The sequence below is a fragment of the Equus caballus genome, chromosome 8 (genome assembly GCF_041296265.1).
Source record: "Equus caballus isolate H_3958 breed thoroughbred chromosome 8, TB-T2T, whole genome shotgun sequence".
In the NCBI taxonomy this organism is placed as follows: Eukaryota; Metazoa; Chordata; class Mammalia; order Perissodactyla; family Equidae; genus Equus; species Equus caballus.
In genome coordinates this window covers 77,127,585-77,142,055 of record NC_091691.1, presented here as the reverse complement: position 1 = coordinate 77,142,055, position 14,471 = coordinate 77,127,585, and the positions used below count along the sequence as shown (strand labels likewise).

The 14,471-nt window shown below is 40.8% G+C and overlaps 1 protein-coding gene across 1 annotated transcript in view; it reads left to right on the top strand.

The window, feature by feature from the left end:
- The window catches only part of CFAP53 (cilia and flagella associated protein 53), a 43,759-nt gene extending 29,878 nt beyond the window's left edge, over window positions 1–13,881 (top strand). Inside the window, exons 6-8 of the mRNA XM_005612936.4 lie at window positions 2,955–3,171; window positions 5,232–5,334; window positions 8,062–13,881. Coding sequence (XP_005612993.3) covers window positions 2,955–3,171; window positions 5,232–5,334; window positions 8,062–8,290 — 549 coding nt within the window. The 3' untranslated portion in view covers window positions 8,291–13,881. The remainder of the gene's footprint in view (window positions 1–2,954; window positions 3,172–5,231; window positions 5,335–8,061) is intronic.
- Window positions 13,882–14,471: the final 590 nt, after the last annotated feature.

Here is a 14,471-nt window from a genome sequence, read left to right as displayed (position 1 = left end):
TTTTTAGTTTGCATTTCTATAACAGCTAATGATGTTGACCAACTTTTCATGTGCTTATTTGCCGTCTGTATAGTCTCTTCAGTGAAATGTTTCCTCATGTCTTTTGCCCATTTTCTAGTTGGATTGTTTGATTTTCTTTCTTTTTTTGTTACTGAGTTTTTCTCGGTTGGATTGCTTTTGTTTATTTTTTAACAGCTTCATTAAGGTAGAATTCATATAACATACAATTTATCCATTTAAAATGTACTTTCAGTGGCTTTTAGTATATTCACAGATATGGGCAATCATCACCACAGTCAATTTTAGAACTTTTTCATGATCTTGCTTATCCCTCTTTCCCACTGCCAACCCCTAGTCCTAAGCAACTACTAATATACTTTCTGTCTCTATGGATTCCCTATTCTAGACGTTCCTATGAATGGAATCATATATTATGTGACCTTTTGACTGGTTTCTTTCACTTAGCATAATGTTTCAAGGCTTATCCATGAATACTTCATTCCTTTGTATGACTGAATATGTTCCATTGTATGGATATACCATATTTTGTTTATCCATTTGTCAGTTGATGGACATTTGAGTTGTTTCCACTTTTGGGCTATTATGGATGATGCTACTCTGAACATTCATGTTTAAATTTTTGTTTGGCCATATGTTTTTGTTTCTCTTGAGCAAGTACCTAGGACTGGAATTATTGAGTACCAGGGTAACTCTATGTTTAAGCTTTTGAGTATTTGCCAAATTGTTTTCCAAAGTGGCTTCACCATTTTACATTCCCACTAGCAGTGTGTGAGGGGTCTGATTTCTCCACATGCTTGTTAACACTTGCTATTATTTGTCTTTTTTATTTTAACCATCCTAGTGTGTCTGAAGTGATATGTGATTGTGGTTTTGATTTGCATTTCCCTAATGGCTAATGATGTTGAGCCTCTTCTTTTCCTTTGCTTGTTTGGCCATTTATATATCTTCCTTGGAGAAATCTATTAGCAGTCTATTCAAGTCATTTGCCCAATTTTTGATTGGGTTGTCTTTTTATTATTGAGTTGTCAGAGTTCTTTATATGTGCTAGATACAAATCTCTTATCATAAGTGATTTGTAAGTAGTTTTCTCATTCTATGGCTTGTCTTTTTACTTTCTTGATGGTGTCCCTTGAAGCACAAAAGTATTTAATTTTGACAATGTCCAATTTACCTATATTTTCTTTTGTTGCTTGTGCTTTTGATATCATATCTAAAAAACCGTTCCTACTCCAAAGTCAGGAAGATGTAGTCCTATGTTTTCTTCTTCGAGTTTTATAATTTTAGCTCTTAATTTTAGGCCTTTTGATCCATTTTGAGTTACATTTTGTATATGGTGTGATGTAGAGGTCCAGCTTCATTCTTTTGCACGTGGATATCTGGTTGTCCTAGCACCATTTGTTGAAGAGACTGTTCTCCCCTATTGAATTGTCTTGGGACCCTTGTCAAAAATCAATGACAGTAAATGTGTGGGTTTATTTCTGGACTCTGAATTCTATTCTGTTAACCTATAGCTCTCTCTTTAGGCCAGTATCACATATCTATATGTCTCGATCACTGTAACTTTGTAGTAAGTTTGAAATCAGGAAATGTGAATCCTCCAACATTGTTCTTATTTTTCAGATTGTTTTGATTGCTCTGGCTCCCTTGTATTTCCATATGAATTTGGGATCAGCTTGTTGATTTTTGCAAAGAAGGCAATTGGGATTTTGATAGAGATTGTTTTGAATCTGTAGACCAATTTGGGGACAATTGCTATTTTAATAATATTGTCTTCTGATCTGTGAACATAGAATGTCTTTCCATTTATTTTGGTTTTCTTTAATTTCTTTCAAAAATGTTTCTTAGTTTTCAGAGTGTACGTTTTTTGGGGTATTTTTTTTTGGTGAGGAAGATTAGCCCTGAGTCTGTGCCAATCTTCCTCTGTTTTTTATGTGGGATGCCCCCACAGCATGGCTGATGAGTGGAGTAGGTCTGCGCCCAAGATCCGAACCCGTGAATCTGGGCTGCTGAAGTGGAATGCACAGAACTTTAACCACTTGGCCATGGGGCTGGCCTGCCAGAGTATAAGTTTTGCACTTCTTTTGTTAATTTTTTTCGTAAGTAAGTATGAAACTATGTATATAAGCCTTTCTGAGGGTGCAGCTACACCCTCAGACCTTTCTAGTCCTACCTCAGATCTATGATATTCTCGAAAGAGATCAGATCAGAGATTGGATGAACTAGCACAAATATAATACTATGAAAGACAGAGAAGCCAATTGAAAATGCCTGCATTATAAAGCCCAGTTCCCGCCCTTTGCTGCACATTAAAATCACCTGGGGAACTTAAAGGCTGCCCACTAGATAGGAATCTCTGGGGGTGAGACTCAGCCCTTAATGGTTTTTAAAGCTCCCCAGGTGATTTCAAAGTGTAGCTAAGATTGAGAATTGCTATTATAAAGTATGAGGTGATTCATCTTTCAGTCAGAGACAGTGCTATAATAATAGTATTGACTTACTTTGTTTATCAGGTTAAGATTTCATCCATCCAGATGAAAATAAATGAAAATAAAGCCGTATAGTTGAAAATTATTTGAGAATCGCGTCGACAAACACTTTGGGAAAGTGTTTGAGTTAACTTATTAAAAAATGTATTATAAAACATTTCAAACAGATACAGAGAATAAAAAAAGTGAACCCACCTGTGTCCATCACTTAGTTTCAACAAACATCAACTAATGGCCATTCCTGTTTCATCTACCCCCACGCATTCCCCACCACCACCCCTGAATATGTTAAAGTAAACTCTGGACATAATATTTTATTTGTGAATGTTTCAGTATGTAGCTCTAAAAGATTGGGATTGTAGCTCTAAAAGATTGTCTTTAAACTTATCTTCAATATCATTATCACACCTAAACATTTTAACGTGGGGTAATTTTTATGTTATGAAGGAAGAGATGGTAAGAGAACAGAAGATATATCGTCAATATCTGGCACAGCGGCGTGAGGAAGACAAAGCTCAGGAGAAAGAATTGGACAGAATATTGGAGGAAGAGGAGAAGAAGAAGTTGGCTGAGAAGGACAAGGAGCTAAGACTTGAAAAGGAGGCAAGGAAACAACTTGTGAATGAGGTCATGTGTACAAGAAAGCTTCAAGTTCAAGAAAAGTGTAAGGAAGTGAATCCTAATTATATTATAGTTGGGCCTTAATTTAAGTAGCAACCAAAATATTTATTAAGTAGGTATTATGTGTGAAATACTATGGAGGATGTTAAAAGGATTAAGGTACGATCTCTGTTTTGCAGAACTTATCTAATTGAATACATAAAGTATAAACACATGAAGAGTTTTATATCCCAGCAGATTCTGAGCAGTCATGGGGGAGATGTTCTCAAGGTTAAAGGAACAGTATGTCCTGAATGCTCTTGTGCCTTAGTGATTATAGAGGAGAATGAGAAGGTAGGGCTCAGACACACACCTCCTCCTCCTCCCTTTTAGCTGTCCCTCTTTTTTTTCTGCAGGTATCTCCACACCTCCATACCTCCATACCTTTGCTTGGGTAGTTTTCTCTCCCCTGTGATGCTTTTGATCTTGAGTCATCCCGCACATCCTTCAAGACCAGCTCAAATGTCTCATTCCTTGTGAGGTTCTCTGTGTCCCCCTATTCATAATAAATCCTCTTTCGGGGGCTCTCACTGTGGCTTGCTCACATTTCTGTCTTAGCACACCATTGTGTTCTCTCAGCTTCCAACAGTGCTTGGTCACGAAAGGAAATATTTGTTGAGAGGATGTCCTGCCGTCTCCAGATTTTCACCGTTCCATGTTTAGCCCAGTGAACTGGGGAGACAATAGATGGACAGATTTACTATTAGAGAACCATTAGATTTCACACTAATTCTCTTTACAAGAGAAAGCTCATCTTGGTTCCTTTGATTAATTCTCTACTCTAGGAATGATAACAGCAGTTGAAAATTATTAAGCTAGTATTATAGTTTTAAGAAAATGAGAAGAAAGCTTATAAGCTAAAAAGATTTCTGTATGCATCCATGATAAATGTTTTAGAATATATTAAGAAAACATGGAAAATTTAAGGGGCTGGCCCCGTGGCCGAGTGGTTAAGTTTGCACGCTCTGCTGCAGGTGGCCCAGTGTTTCGTTGGTTCGAATCCTGGGCACGGACATGGCACTGCTCACCAAACCACGCTGAGGCAGCGTCCCACATGCCACAACTAGAAGGACCCACAACGAAGAATATACAGCTATGTACCGGGGGACTTCGGGGAGAAAAAGGAAAAAAATAAAATCTTTATTAAAAAAAAAAAGAAAACATGGAAAATTTAAGTATTTGGAACCATTTATAAACAAGGAAATAAAGTCAACCATAATTCCACCACCCAGCAATAGCTACTATTCACAACTTCATGTATTTCCTGCCAGTATTTTTACTATGTATATAATTTCCCCCCACAAATTAGGATCATGTTGTATATATTGTTTTTCAGCCTGCATTTTCCACTTGTCATAAACATTTTTCCAGGTCAATTATAGGATTTGTAATGCTGCCTAGAAATCCATTATAAAAATGGACCATAATTTACTTTACCTAAACACAAGTAATGGACCTTCAGATCGTTTTGAATCCTTTTACTACTATTTTAGCACTGCAGGTTACTATCTGTCTACATAATTTTTTTGGCTTATATACGATTGTTTAAGATAAATTCCTATAAATGGATTTTTGGACCAAAGATATATACATTTTGGTTATATTTATTCTTTTGTGAACTCTGTTTTCTTTATAATTTTTTTCTACTGGGATGCTTAAGTTTTTCTTATCTAACTTATAAGATCTTTAAATACTGTTTTTCCAATATTTATTTTGTAGTAAATAAACTCTTATTAACATAAATAGCAATAGAAAGAACTGTTTGTCCTCAAGAAGAGAAAGGTAAGAAGTGTTCTAACAGTGGCAATCTGGTATGAAAAGGACTGACCACGGATTTTCAGTGAAAAATGATTAAGAGAAAATCTGTATAGATTGCAGCGCTTATCAACCTAAACCCTATTCTTCCCTCAGTGGAGATGACTACTACCTTATTGATCTAAGATCCAGCCCAGTGATTCTAAGCTCTGCCTCTCTAAAGACAACATAGCATTGATGCCCAGAAAGATGTCAGCAAGTCTTGTCTGAAAAAAGTCATTTAGCAAACATTACTTTTGTGTTTCATAGTGCAACGCAAAGCAAAAGAACAGGAGGAACGTGCTATGGAACAGGAACGCATAAATGAAGGTCTTAAAGAGCTTAACCGTGAAGAGAAGGAGAATTTTGCAAGGTATGATTTTTTTCTTTATTATTATTTACTACCTAAAAAACTATGGAGATTTTTACATAGAGAGGGGACGATGTGCCATAGTTCACATATTATCGATGTTATTTTACATCAGTATTACATTTGTCCTAAAAGCTCAAGTCAGTTTACAAAATTTCGTATAAAAGTAAGCACCAACCATCTTGGTAAAATCAAATTCTGTTGCCATTGTGTGCTTTCTGATTATACATATTAGGTATTGAATTAGATGTACATCTTAAAAAATAAAATAAATTAGAAACAATTTTTATGAAATAGGCACCAACCTTAGATCCTAATGAAATAAGATTTTTTCCCCCATGAAATAAATTCTGAAATACAGTGTGACCTAATTAGTTAAGATTAGCAGAAATGGCTTATGGGGATATGATTCCATGCAAATGTCCCCAGGAGGAGTTGTGTAGCTTCACTGGGCTGGAAAACTGAAATGCTCTGGGTGCTTTGGGAAATTCCACTGCCGTCCTCTGACAGGTGTCCCTCTGATCACCACAGTCAGGCTCAAGTGGAGGAAACAGGCAGGCCCCTCCTTGTGGCCTTTCTCAGACTATAGTAATCCTTTTCCCCTGATGGCCATGGCACCCAATTCAGGAAACCAGTGTGGCCGAGGAAGAGGACCCATCTCCTCTGATTGCTAGTCACCCTCCCTGTCCCTGGGGCCTGTCCCCTGACTCACCCACACTTGGTGCATAGAGATAAGCTCTTTTCTTACTAGAAAGAGTATGGTTTATGTACCTGGGGCTATTGTCAGTTAGGTGCATTAACAATGTCTAGCCTACGCTACTGACTTCCTGCTACTGCTTCTCTGGAGGTGTTTCCTTTCTGTTTTTGAATAGTCTGTTATTGGAGAGGTGAGGGAACTTAATGGATAGTAACTGTCTTCCCTGCCCAACTTCTGAATCAACCGAGAGATAAAAAAAAAAAGTGTGGGCCGAAGGTATTACAGGTACCTATTGGTGCATAACAAAACACCCCAAAATTTGTGGTTTAAAGTGAGTTTTGATTGTCTTTCACGAGTCTGTGGTTGACAAGGCTCAGCTGGTTGGTTCTTGCTTGGGATCTTTCATGTGGTTCGAGTCAGATGTTGGCTGGGGCTACATTCATCTGAAGGCTCAACTGGAGTGGACACCTAAGAGACCTACTCATATAGCTGTCAGTGTGTGCTGACTGTAGTTGGGAACCCATTCTGGTGTTATCAGCCTGAACATCTACATGTGGCCTCTCCATGTGGCTTGGGCTTCTCACAGTGCAGTGGCTGGTTCTGAGATGGAGCTTCAGTAGCAAGCCATTTCAAGAGATAGGAGGATGAAATTTCCAGGCCAGTTAAGGGCTACACCTGTGACTAGCATGGCATCACTTCTGTCATATTCTTTTGCTGGTAAAAAGGGCCCATCCAGATCCAAGGGGATGGAGAAATAAGCTCCACCTCTTGATAAGGGGAGTAGAGGTTCACATTGCAGAAGAGTGTGTGGGAGAGGAGATATTACTGTGGTCATCTTTGGAGAACAGAATCTGCCACAGAGGTACATGCATTCTATAATCTTTATTTCTGATAAAAGCTGATATTAAAATGTAGCTTACTGATTGTAAAATGGTGCAACTGCTATGGAAAACAGTATGAAGTTTCCTCAAAAAGTTAAAAATAGAATGACTATATGATCCAGCAATCCTGCTTGTGAGGATATATTGAAAATAATTGAAGGCAGGGCCTTGAAGAGATATTTGCACAGCTGAATTCATAGCAGCACTATTCACAATAGCCAAGAGGTAGAAATAACCCAAATGTCCGTTAACAGATGCATGGATAAACAGAATGTGGTATACATATAAAATGGACCATCAGCCTTAAAAAGGAAGGAAATCCTGTCAGATGTTACAGCATGGATGAACCTTGAGGACATTATGCTAAGAGAAATAAGCCAGTCACAAAAAAACAAATACTGTATGATTTCACTTACCTGAGGTACCTGGAGTAGTCATATTCATAGAGACAACAAATGGAATGGTGATGACTAAGGCGTAGGGGGAGGGGGCAACGGGGAGTTACTTATGGGTGCAGAGTTTCTGGAGAAAGATGAAAAAGTCCTGGAGATCTGTTTCACAGCAATGTACTTAACACTACTAAACTGTTTACTTAAAAATTGTTAAGATGGCAGATTTTATATTATGTTTTTTTTACCACAATAAAAAAAAGTCACACTATAAATTTTAAAATGTGTCTTATATTTGGAGGAAATTGTCTAGTTAATACTGAATAGAATGAAGCAAACTAGCCCACCCAGCCACCAGCAATGTCACACCACTGCAGGCCTCCCCTGCAGGGCCATGGCCCTCTGACAGAGAGCAGAGGGGAAAACAGGCAGACTAGCCTGTTCCCAATAGGTAAGTCCCCTCTTCCTTAGAGAGGAGCGAGAGAGGGAGTGGAGAGAGGCAAGGACTCTCTCCACAAAGTAATCAATGTTTTGAGTGTGGAAGAATTCCCTCCCTAAAATCAATATTTCTTCTAAGATTATCTTAATTCTTATTATGTAATAAACACATTATTGAATTTTTTTATCTATTTCTTCTTCACTCACTCTGCTTTTAATGGGAATTTTAATTTGACCTCACAAGTTACATTTTAATTTTAATGCCCTAAGTAAATCCAAATGCTTACTTTTATAATTGGATACTTTGTCATTTCTAACACTTTAGACGCTCCAGTTTAGTCCAGGAGTACAGGAGGCAACTTCAGATGCAGATGTCCTACCAGCAGCAGGCCCGGGAAGCAGAGAAGGAAGAGGAACGCCGAGAGTTTGAAGCAGGGGTGGCAGCAAACAAGCTTTGCCAGGACAAGATCCAGGAGGTCCTGTCTGTCCACCACGTGCTGCCCCGAAACATTCATCCCATGCGGAGGGGGTGCCCGAATAAGCTGCCGCCATAGTTTCATGAGCATCAATATTGATTTTCTCAGTCTTTTAATATTTTTAACTACAGTATGCTTGTATGTTCCTTTTAACTCATGGATAACTTTTTTCCTCAGAGTTTGCATAATTATACATAATTTTCTTCCTTCAAATTAAACTTTGTTCCTTTTTTAGATTTTATAGACTTAGGAATCTGAATGATGTACTTCATATCACACAGTTATTTTCCTGACTTACCCCATGCCTCCCTTTCTTGTTCATTTATTAAGAGCTACACTTTCTTCCATCTGTCTACCAATATGCCTATTCCCTGTTGCCTCCTTTCTCTTCTCCCTCATATAAGTAATTCACAATATTAGCAGGGCATTTTTGCAGACAGAGCTGGGACTGGCCGCCATTTTCATTAACCCACTTATTCAGTCGTTAAAAAAATATTTACTGAATGCCGCCCCTGTGCTAGACACTATTCTGGATACTGAGACTTCAGCAAGAACTAAACAAACCTCTTGCTTTCATGGAGCTTACATCCTAGTGGAGGAAACTAGGAGATGAATGTTAAGTGCCATAAAACAGGAAATGGCAGGAGTGCTATTTTATTTTATATGTGGTGGTCAAAAAAGATCTCTTTGAGCAGCTGGTATTTAAATGAACCAGCCATATGGTTATCTGGGGGGAAACATCCCAGGCAGAGAAGAGAGCCAGTGGAAGAGCCCTGGGGCAGAAGTCTGCTTAGTGTGTCTGCTGGAGTAGAGTGAGGAGAGACACGTAGAAGATTAATCAGAAAGGTAGTGGGGGCCTGATGATGTCAGTCCTTGGGAACATGGTAAAGACCGGCTTTTATGTGGCTATAGGAAGCTGTTATAACAGGGTTTTGAGCAGAGGAGCAACATGATATGATGTAAGAGGGTTGCTGGCTGCTAGGGTGAGAGTAGACTTCAGGGAGACTGAAACAGGGGTTCAATTAAGAAGCAAACACAGTAACCCAGGTGAGAGGTAACAGTAGTGTGGTAGCCAGTCTCCAACATGGCTTCTTGTTTTGTGAAGTGTCTATTCAAATATTTTTTCCCCATTTTCTAATTGGGTTGTTTGTCTTCTGATTACTAAGTTGTAAGACTTCTTTATATATTCTGGAAGCAAGTTCTTTATCAGTTATATGATTGGCAAATATTTTCTCCTAGTCTGAGGCTTGTTTTTTCGTTTTCTTAACATCTTTTGAAGAGCAAAAGTTTTAACTTTTGACAAAGTCTAAATTATTTTTTTCTTTTATGGATCATGCTTTTGGTGATGTATTTGAGAAATCTTTGCCTAACCCAAGGTCACAAAGATACAGCAGATTGGAGCTTTCAGCCCCACCCAGAAAAGGGAGAAGCTCCAGAAAGGGGAGAGGCTAGAGGCTGAGTTGTATAGAAATGCTTGAATAATGATGGTCAATGGAGAGCTCCAGTTGGTGAACACGTGGAGGAGCTGGAAGGGTGGCACATCTGGAGAGGGCGGCACATCTGGAAAGGGCATGGAAGCTCTGCCTCCCCCGTACCTTGCCCTATGCGTCTCTTCCATTTGGCTGTCCCTGAGTTGTATCCTTTATAATAAACCAGTAAATGTAGGTAAAGAGTGTTCTTGAGTTCTAGCAAATTATTGAAACTAAGAAGGAGGTCATAGGAACTCCCGATTTATAGCCAGTTGGTTAGAAGTACAGGTAGCCCAGGACTTTTGACTGGCCTCTGAAGTGAGGGACAGTCTTGTGGGACTGAGCCTTTAATCTGTAGGGTCTGCACTGACTCTGAGTAGTTAGTGTCAGAAGGGAACTGAATTGTTGAACGTTGGTGTCTGAAGAATCACAGATTGGTTTTTGGTGTTGGAAAACACCCCAGTTAGTAAGTGGTGTTGCTGGCATTTGAACCCAGCCTGGATTATAGAATCTATGCTTTTGTCTCTCTGCTTTACTGCCTCCCCACAATAGGTAGTACAGGTAAAATCAATGAATTAGAGACTTTTAGAGCTTAAAAACCCATCACAAATATTTTAGGTTTCTTTAATTTGCAAATAAACAGAAGCCCAAACAAATCTCCATCTCTTGGTTCAGCACTTTTTCCATCACATAACATCATCATTTCTTCATAAAATCCAATTTGTTATCAAAGCACTCTTAATCAACCAATATGCCCTTTAAGGCTTGTTGTTTGAACACATATAGCAGGAGGCTATTTTCACTCCATTTCCATCACTTTGTGGTCTCTATCCAAATCTTTATTTTTGCTAACATAGCATTTTGTCGCAAATCCATCAAGCACATCCATAAATCACACATGCGCATGAATACTTTTTCTTCTGTAAACCATCCTTCTGATATTTCAATTACCTCACATAAACTGGGCAAACAGCCTCTCAGAATATAGATGAGGATTTCATCTGATAAAAAAAATACATTCCTATGTAGAGAAGCCTCTGAGATAACTGGAAAAGGGTATTTTATCACACTTAGTGCAGGTCACAATAAAAAGATGTGATTCTGTTTGTCTCCTGTGAAGCTGTTGGCTGGAGGAGGGCTCTGAGATCCAACATGCCTCCGATGTCAATTCTTTTCTATAAAGTTATAAGACGTGTGTTTTGGATAGAGGCTGAGGGTTATTAGCTTAGTGCTGCCAAGCATTGTGATGTGGGACTTTTATTTGAAATGACTTGGTAGATACGGTTTTGGGGCAATTGACATAACATGACAGTTTCATGCTAGATTCTTGCCCCATGTACCATTAATCAGCTGTGTGATCTCCGGCAGGACTTCCTGGAATTCACTTTTCTTGTCTAAAAACTGAGGTGCTTCGAGAGCCGAAAGGGACCTGAGAGAGTGTCTCATCCAAATCCTTCGCTTTATAGATGAGAAAGTGAATTGGGTTTGGTTGCCTATGAGGACTTGGCTGCGGTTATTTGGTAGGTGATCCAGGAAGCAGAAGTGTCAGGCAGGCAGAGCAGCGGGGGAGGAGCCAGAACAAGAATGTGTTATAGGCTGGTTACCGCTGCAGGCAGCTGCGTCTCATTCCACCTGGGGGCCTTCTGAGAAAGGGTGTAGAAAGCCTCGCAGGTATGGACAGCCCAAGTGGAGGCTGGGGCATTTATTGCCCTAGTCCTACCCCCTTTGCTTGAGGGGTACCCTGGGGGCACTGACTCCCCTCACCAGGTGGGAGGCTCAGGAGGCTGTAAGAAAGCCCTGGGGCAAGATGGTACTGATACAGGGCATGTGCTCGAGGTGACCCTGGCGCCCTGGACAGAACCATCAGTGGAATCAGGTGGACAGAGGGGAGCAGCGACATAGAGCATCGCAAGGCCACGGAAGTTATGAGGACTTAGGATATGTCCAGCAGCACACAGCTGAGACTATGCTTTTTCTTTTTTTGCATATTTTCCATGTATGTGTGTATGTGTGTGTGTTTTTCTCCAATTAATTGCTTAACAACTGAGTTGCTTAAAGCAGGTACCAAGTCTTAGACAACTTTGATGGTCCCAAGCTTTCAGCACAAGGCTTTGCCTAGATCAAGGCCTCAGAAAGTGTTTCCTTATTTGTTCTGGAGGACAAAAGGAAATATCAGTGGCCAGAGTGAAAGGGTGACCATCAAGCCTTCTTTCCTATTCCTTAGCACCCAGACCTAAGAAGGCCAAGCAAGGCTGAAGTGGGATAAAGCCAGGGCGGAGAGACACAGGCCCCAGAAAACAGCTGAAATGGCCAGCAGCAGGCTGGAGCTGAGCGTGAGGAGGCAGAGAACCCTGACGATGAGGAAGCTATGCAAGACCTGAAGCAGGCAGGTGGTGGGCCAGGAGATGAGTCGTCGGAGGTAGGAGACTTGGACATTTCTACAGCCGCCAGCTCTGGACAGGAAATGTCTTTTAGCTTTAAGTAGCCACAGACACTGGCATAGAGCAGGGAAAGGGCTCCTTTCGTATACAACTCTCTGAGCACCGAGAATCCAGCTACCCAGAACGGACTGTCACCATCACCCAAGCAGACACCCTCCCTGTCCACGCATGCACATTGCCCCACTGCTGTGCCTTTACTCAGGGTGTGGCTTCAGGATGTCATGTCCTCCCTGCCACATGCCCCGTGGAATTCCACCCTTTCCCTCCCTGAGAGCTCAACTCAAATGTCATCTGCTCTGTTTGCCCCCCAGACTCCCTGAGGGCGCCCTGCCTCCCTGCTCACTCCCAGCTCTGAGTTCTCTTTTCTATCACATGTCACAGTTTAGCTGGGATCTGGCCTCTGCTTGCTGCTGGCTATGAGCTATTTGAGAGAAAGGACCCACAGTGACCTGAGCTGTGTCCTCCCAAATTCAGGTGTTGAAGTCTTAACCCCTCAGTGTGACTGTACTTGGAGATAAGGCCTTGAGGGAGGTAATTAGGTTTATGAGGTCATAAGGGTGGCGCCCTAATCTGATAGGGCTGGTGTCCTCATTGGAAGAGGAAGAGATACCAGAGATTGCTCTCTCTCAGTGTGCACAGAGAAGATGCTATGTGAGGACACAGGGAGAAGGTGACCATCTTCAAGCCAGAAAGGGAGGCCTTGCGATAAACCAGGCTGTTGGCATCTTGATCTTGGTCTTCCAGCCTCCAGAACTGTGAGAAAATAAATGTCTGTTATGTAAGCCACTCAGCCTGTGGTATCTGATATGGCAGCCCGAGCTAACACAGAGACCTTTCTTTTTTTTTGAGAAAGATTAGCCCTGAGCTAACTGCTGCCAATCTACCTCTTTTTGCTGAGGAAGACTGGCCCTGAGCTAACATCCATGCCCATCTTCCTCTACTTTATACGTTGGACGCCTACCACAGCATGGTGTGCCAAGCGGTGCCATGTCTGCACCCGGGATCCGAACCGGCGAACCCCAGGCTGCCGAAGCGGAATATGCGCTCTTAACCGCTGTGCCACCAGGCCGGCCCCAGAGCCCTTTCTTATTCCCTTTAAAAATCTCTCGCAGCACCTGGCATATACAGACCCCCCGAAGCAAATGTTTGCTGAACTGAATTGTAATCCCCGAAGGAATGAGAGATAGATGGTGCCACTGGGGCCCTGGTCTGGAATCTCTGACAAACCCAGTGGCCAACCCTACTTCATATACACAGCAGAAGCCAGCCCAGCCAGCAGCCCTCACCTACAGCTGCAACATCCAAAAAGCTCTGACTCCGGAAAGTCTGAGGCTGAACCTCATTTAGGAGCAAAACCTGACCTGAACAAGAGCGAAACTACTTAAAATTATTTCACTAGGTTTTACTGTAGAGCTATTAATGTTTTTGATCACTGGGCATTGCCCCAGTTCTGGCTGAGAGTGTTATAAAATCTATGCCTTAGGCATCTGCTACCTTTCTAAAATCCAAAAGACTCAGAATTCCAAAACATATCTGGCCCCAAGGGATTTGGATAAAAAATTGTGGACCTGTGCTACATAAGGGTCCAAGCTTAATGCCATAATGCCAAGCCCACCGCTGTCAACTCGAGGAAGACCATGGGAAAAGCTAATCATCTATGTAAATAAACTGCAATTGGTATTTGAACAGAAGGAGAAATAACTTAAACCCAATGTGGGGAGATGCGTGATTGGAATTAAAACATGTTTATTGATACGCACGCTACAGATGTCAGTGTTGTTTTTGAGCAGTTTATCTCATTAGCCTGCAAAATGTGCTGAGTATAGTTTTTAAAAACGTAATGAAAAAGTACAATCTCACCTTGGAAAATAGCAGCAGTGCAGTTTAAAGTCCAATTGGTTTTTTATAAATTGTGTTTAACAAGTGGAGAAATCAATACAAAATGCAATAATAAGGACACTAACAATCATTCATTATGACTATCAGTATTACTAGTATAAATAATATGAATAAAATTAATTTGCTGAATTTACAAAATATAGTATGGTTTTAGCAGAACATCTCAACGCCTTTAGTAACTAGTGCTCTCTTGGCTACGTTAAGCCCTCTGCTGGGCCCTGGGGAGCATACAAAGTAAGAGTGACACAATTTCTTCCCTTGAGTTTATAGTCTTGTTGAAGATCAAGACCTACAGACAAGAAATAATTGAGAACAGTATGAGCAACATGCAATCAAGTGCTGTGTTAAATATAATCAAATGTATAGAACAGACTTAATGCTGAGCCCTCTGAAAGGCTCCAGAATTTCTGTGTAGCTTGGGCTTAAGGGAGGCCTCTGGTTAGGAGACAG